Source organism: Hevea brasiliensis, chromosome 17 (genome assembly GCF_030052815.1).
Source record: "Hevea brasiliensis isolate MT/VB/25A 57/8 chromosome 17, ASM3005281v1, whole genome shotgun sequence".
NCBI classification, from domain to species: domain Eukaryota; kingdom Viridiplantae; phylum Streptophyta; class Magnoliopsida; order Malpighiales; family Euphorbiaceae; genus Hevea; species Hevea brasiliensis.
The window spans coordinates 19,160,236-19,165,778 of NC_079509.1; the positions used below are offsets into that span (position 1 = coordinate 19,160,236).

A 5,543-nucleotide genomic window follows, 5' to 3' on the forward strand; every position below is an offset into this window, starting at 1 on the left:
AAATTGAATAATTATTTAGAAAATATTAATTAATAATAATAAAATTAGTCATATTATTATAAAATAAATGAGTAACACATTAAAAATTTTTAGAAGTAAAATAAGTTTTAAATATATTTTATAAAAATTTATTTTTTGATTATAAAAGATATAAATAATTTTTTATTAAGAAATATTTTTTATTATTTATTGTTGAACGTATTTTTTAGTTTTTTATAAAAAAAAATAAAAAAATAATTTTTTTTTTGAAAAATCGAATACTTCTCTATATAATTTCTCATTAAGCTATTGCAAACTTGGCTTTCTTGGATTTTATTATTAGGCTTTCTCATACTTAGGTAAATTTAAATCAGACTCATTTTTTTAAGTTGGTATCAGTGTCTTCTCAACTACTTTTTGACATTCTCATTTGCATTTCACGCTCGAGAGTCCTAAGTGTGAAGAGGCATATTAAGATCCCCATATTAATTTAGGATAGGAGTCATGTGCCCTTATATAATTTTGAGCACTCCTTCCTCCTTAGTTAGTTTTTGGAGATCAGTTAGATCCATTCATTTTCTTAAGAATATATTTAAGTCCTAATTTTAGAGCTCATTTAGTTAAATAATTTGAATTAATTTTTAGGTTTTTAACATATAAATTTGTGACTTTAGTATTATAATTATTTTATAATTCTTTTTTAAAATCAACTATCAACACTTCAAATTTGTAATTTTATCAATAAATATTAAAATTTTTAATTATTAATTTTTAATCAAGTATCAGAATAGTTATCTAAAAATTTCTGTAATTAGTATTGAATATCACTCAATAATAAGCTTTAACTCAGTGATATTAAAATCGTGTTCAAGACTAAGACTATAGAAATTAAATTTCAATTAAACTTATTTATATTAAAATAAAATATAATGAATGCCCAATGCCAATTCATGCATCCTATACCCATAAATGGACAACAGTCCCTTTCCAAAAGCCTATTAGGTTGGGTTAGTCTTTAGTAATAGTGGACTATTTAAAAAGTGAAACTCATCCTCTTTAGGCAAGATAAGTTTTTCAATGTGCATTTCCCAACACCGCAAGTGCCAAAATAATGTCCAAATCATCGGTATTTGAAAGACACAAAACTGCTGCTTCACTGTAACTAATTGGCAGCAGCAGGCTCCAGCCTATATAGCCCATGTACATGGTACAACTAGTCAAAGTTTTCCAAAAAAAAGTTGTACACTTGCTCAACCTGTTCTTCTAATCCAACAATATCCCATCTGTAAAAGGGTAGATTTCTTTTTTTTTTTTTTTAAATTTTTTTAATAGTGGGGTTAATATTATTTTTATTCAATTTGCTTGTGTAGTGTTTAATAATAATAATAATAATAATAATAATAATAATAATAATAATAATAAGAAACTCCATATATTAATCTCAAGTCTCAAACCATCAAAAAATTTAATGAAATAAAGGAAGCATGCTTGGCACTTAATTTAATTTTTCACTAAAACAAATTTAAGTCATTTTATATATATTTGAAAATATTTATTATATTTATTTTAAAACAAAAATTAAAGATTTTTTTTTTCAATAGTAGTAACCTATAATAAATAAAATTTAAAATTTTAATATTTAAAAATGTTTTTATTTATTATTGAAATAATTTTTGTAACAACAAATCTTAAAAACTTTTGCAAAAATGGAATTCAAAATTTGATTTATTTATTTATTTATTTGTGATTTTGAGAACTTTTTGGTAACAATTAAGTTAGGCCCATTTGGTGGATATACATGGAGATGTCATTTAATTTGTTACATAAATTAAAAAATAGCCGGTAGCCAGTAGCGCGTAATGGAATTAAAAAAATATAAAAAAATTGGAAATAGGCGGTAGCCGGTAGAAGCAAAGGGTGAGCCGTTGGACCGAAAGGGATAACTGGTTTTGAGGAAGGATTCATTGCATGTTTCTAAAGACAATGAATCTGTAGAAGCCGTTCTTCTCATATATATATATATATATATATGTACATATTTCTTTCTTCCTTCCTCATTACTTACCCAACAAACCATTTTACCAAATATCAATACTCAATTCTCTCTTCTTCTCATCTTCTTGTTTATCTTTTTTTGCCCTACTTTGTTAGGGTTTCAAGTTCTTGCTTTCTTTCTTTCGGTGATGCATTCAACCTTTCTTGCTTCTCTTTTGATCTTCGTCTTCTTGGCTTATTTGCTGGTTGTTGCAAGTTTTTCTGGTTTTGGGCCTCTTAATTTATTTGGATTTCAATCATGCCTGCTCTCGTTAACTACACTGGTAAGTTTTCTTTTTCTTTCTTTCTCAAGGTTTAGATGTGAATGTTTTACGTTGGTTGGTTTTGTTTGTCAGCTGATTCTTAGTTGTGAGTTCTTGATATAAGAAAGAACATAATTTAGGGACTAATAAACAACTGGGTTTTAGCTAAATTGGAGTTATTTTTAATGGGTTTTTTCAGGAGATGATGAATTCTATCCTGGGGTGTCTTTTCGTGCAAATCCAATCGACTTGGGTCGATTATATTCAATTGGCTCCCATGTGGATATATACAGCCCTCCCTGTAAGCGGGCCCGCATTAGTTCCCCATTTCTTTGTGGAATCGCCGAACTCGAGCAGAATAAGCAGCCATCAATTGACGTTCTTCCAGATGAATGCCTCTTTGAGATCTTCAGGCGCATCCCTGGAGGCAAAGAGAGGAGTGCCTGTGCTTGTGTCTCCAAGCGCTGGCTTATGCTATTGAGCAGTATCAGGAGGGCTGAAATTTGCAAGAGCAATAGCACAGCTGCAGACAGCGAGACAACAGTTAATGTTTCTGATGATGTTGAAATGGTTTCTTGTGATCAAAATGGGGAAATTGGGGGCGATGGGTACCTGACAAGGTCTTTGGAAGGGAAGAAAGCAACAGATATGAGACTTGCTGCAATCTCTGTTGGAACTAGCGGCCGTGGGGGGTTAGGCAAGCTTCTTATTCGGGGAAGCAACTCTGTTCGTGGAGTCACCAACGTTGGTTTATCAGCAATAGCTCGTGGTTGCCCATCTTTGAGGGCTCTTTCTATGTGGGATGTGCCTTCTGTTGGGGATGAAGGTCTATTTGAGGTGGCCAAAGAATGCCATTTGTTGGAAAAGCTTGACCTTTGCAATTGTCCTTCAATATCCAACAAAGGTTTGATTGCAATTGCTGAGAACTGTCCTAACTTGAATTCTTTGAACATTGAATCTTGTCCAAAGATAGGTAATGAGGGCTTACAAGCTATTGGGAAGTATTGTCTCAAGCTGCAGTCCATCTCTATTAAAGACTGCCCTCTTGTTGGGGATAATGGAGTATCAACTTTATTGTCATCATCTACATCTGTATTAACTAGAGTGAAGCTTCAGGCATTGAGCATCACAGATTTCTCTCTTGCCTTAATCGGGCACTATGGAAAGGCTGTGACCAATCTTGTCCTCAGTAGTCTACAGCATGTGAGTGAGAAGGGCTTTTGGGTCATGGGTAATGCTCGAGGTTTGCAGAAATTGTCGTCTTTGACAGTTTCTTCTTGTCGGGGGATAACAGATGTGAGTCTTGAAACAATGGCAAAGGGCTGTACAAACCTGAAGCAGATGTGCCTTCGTAAATGTTGCTTTGTGTCAGACAATGGGCTGATCTCTTTTGTCAAAGCTGCAGGATCTCTTGAGAGCCTGCAATTGGAAGAGTGTAACAGGGTTACCCAATCAGGGATTGTTGGTGCAATCTCCAACTGCCGGACAAAGTTGAAAGCTCTTAGCCTTGTGAAATGCATGGGAATTAAAGATGTAGCGTCAGGAATGCTAGTGTCCTCTCCTTGTAGCTCTCTTCGGACCCTGTCCATTAGAAACTGCCCAGGATTTGGCAGCGCTAGTTTGGCTTTGGTGGGCAAGTTGTGCCCTCAGCTTCAGCATGTAGATCTCAGTGGCCTCTGTGCAATTACAGATTCAGGGCTTCTCCCACTTTTGGAGAGTTGTGAGGCAGGACTTGTCAATGTGAATCTTAGCGGCTGCATGAATTTGACCGACAAAGTAGTTTCAGCCTTGGCTGGGCTACATGGTGGAACTCTTGAATTGCTGAATATCGATGGTTGCAGGAAGATTACTGATGCCAGCTTGGTGTCAATTGCAAAAAATTGTTTGTTTCTTAGTGATCTAGATATGTCGAAGTGTGCAGTGTCTGATTGTGGAATTGCAGTCCTGTCTAGCGCAGATCAGCTCAATCTTCAAGTCCTTTCCCTCTCTGGTTGTTCTGAAGTATCAAATAAGAGCTTCCCTTTCCTAAAGAAATTGGGCAGGACCTTGGTGGGTTTGAATCTTCAAAACTGCAGTTCTATCAGCAGCAGCACAATTGAGCTGCTTGTGGAGAGCTTGTGGAGATGTGATATCCTTTCCTAATCATGGAGGGGAACAGAAAGTGTACTTGCTCGGCTCGAACAGGACAGAATTGAACGCCATGGACTCTGCCTTAAGGAGTTCAAGCATTCCAGTTGACTTGATAGATTGTACAAGGATTAAGTTCTCTTAGCGAGCTCACAAGGTAGCAGCTTTCGGCATAGGTTTTTGGCCCATCAGCAATTCCACTAGTAACTCTGGCTTGGTTGTTTTCCAGGGAGCTTTGGCAGATCACTTCTCTTTCCTATTTTTTTCAGGCTTTCTTCAGTTGGAAAGCTTGTTGTAACTGTTTAGCCCCCGTTGATGGGAGGCCTCCTCTTTCATTGCCATGGTTTTTTTGAGAATACAGTTACCAAGCCTTAGTTTAGATTTTCACTTGTGGCGACTCTATTGCACATCAAGTCCAGTCCCTGTTCTGTGTTTGCTGGATGTAACCATGCGCAGTATTTTAGCTCTTGTCCTTTGTTGTTTGATGGTATAATGATCCACGATCCCTCGACCAAGTTTGCAGTGTTTCTGTCATATAAAGTTTACTTTGTTGTAAGTCATATATTAGTCTGTTGTTTTAATAATTCATCTTGGATGCAAGTGTCTGAATAAAGTGTAGTAGTTTCTGAATAAAGAGTGGTAGTGCTTGAAACTTCAAACTCTTCTTAGGATCCGGATCTTGTGTGTTTCCTTTCATTCAAGTCCTTTGTGTGTAAGGTTGCTTTGGCAGTTCTGTATCTGGGTGCCTTAGATCAGCAGACTTTGGCTGTTGCATCTGGTTCATCCCTTTGCCGCGATAATAATGTTTTGTTTTGGTTAGGCCTGATTTGTGCAGGCTTCTATGTGATTATGAACTGTACTCTGCAACTACTTCAATAAAGTGTGATGTTTTTCTTATCATATGTAATTAAAATGTATGGAGGGATTGCTACGAGCAATTATTAGAATTTTATGCCCTTTAATTACTCTGTTTAGATACTTGCAATAATAGAAATTTCTAAGTTTCTGAATTATTATACAGATGCTAAATCTAACGGTACATGTCCTTTACTGAGATTTTGTTCAGAAAATATTCAGTTTTTCCGATAGATTGAGGAGTATTTTCAGATTTCAGGATGCATAGGCTCCAACCTCAAAGAG

General features: G+C 35.4%; 1 protein-coding gene across 1 annotated transcript; it reads left to right on the forward strand.

Annotated features, from left to right (window-relative positions):
- The first annotated feature begins 1,899 nt into the window (after nucleotides 1-1,899).
- Nucleotides 1,900-5,300, forward strand: LOC110642967 (EIN3-binding F-box protein 1). The gene is made up of 2 exons (XM_021795176.2): nucleotides 1,900-2,297; nucleotides 2,476-5,300. Exons 1-2 carry the CDS (start codon nucleotides 2,273-2,275, stop codon nucleotides 4,416-4,418), a joined length of 1,968 nt encoding a protein of 655 aa, XP_021650868.1. The 5' UTR covers nucleotides 1,900-2,272; the 3' UTR covers nucleotides 4,419-5,300.
- Nucleotides 5,301-5,543: the final 243 nt, after the last annotated feature.

What these genes read in the sequence shown, in the direction of transcription:
- LOC110642967 (XM_021795176.2), top strand. Translation starts at nt 2,273, where the DNA reads ATGCCTGCTCTCGTTAACTACACTG. An exon ending in TGCTCTCGTTAACTACACTG is followed by an intron (nt 2,298 to 2,475) that starts GTAAGTTTTCTT and finishes GGGTTTTTTCAG; the next exon opens with GAGATGATGAATTCTATCCT.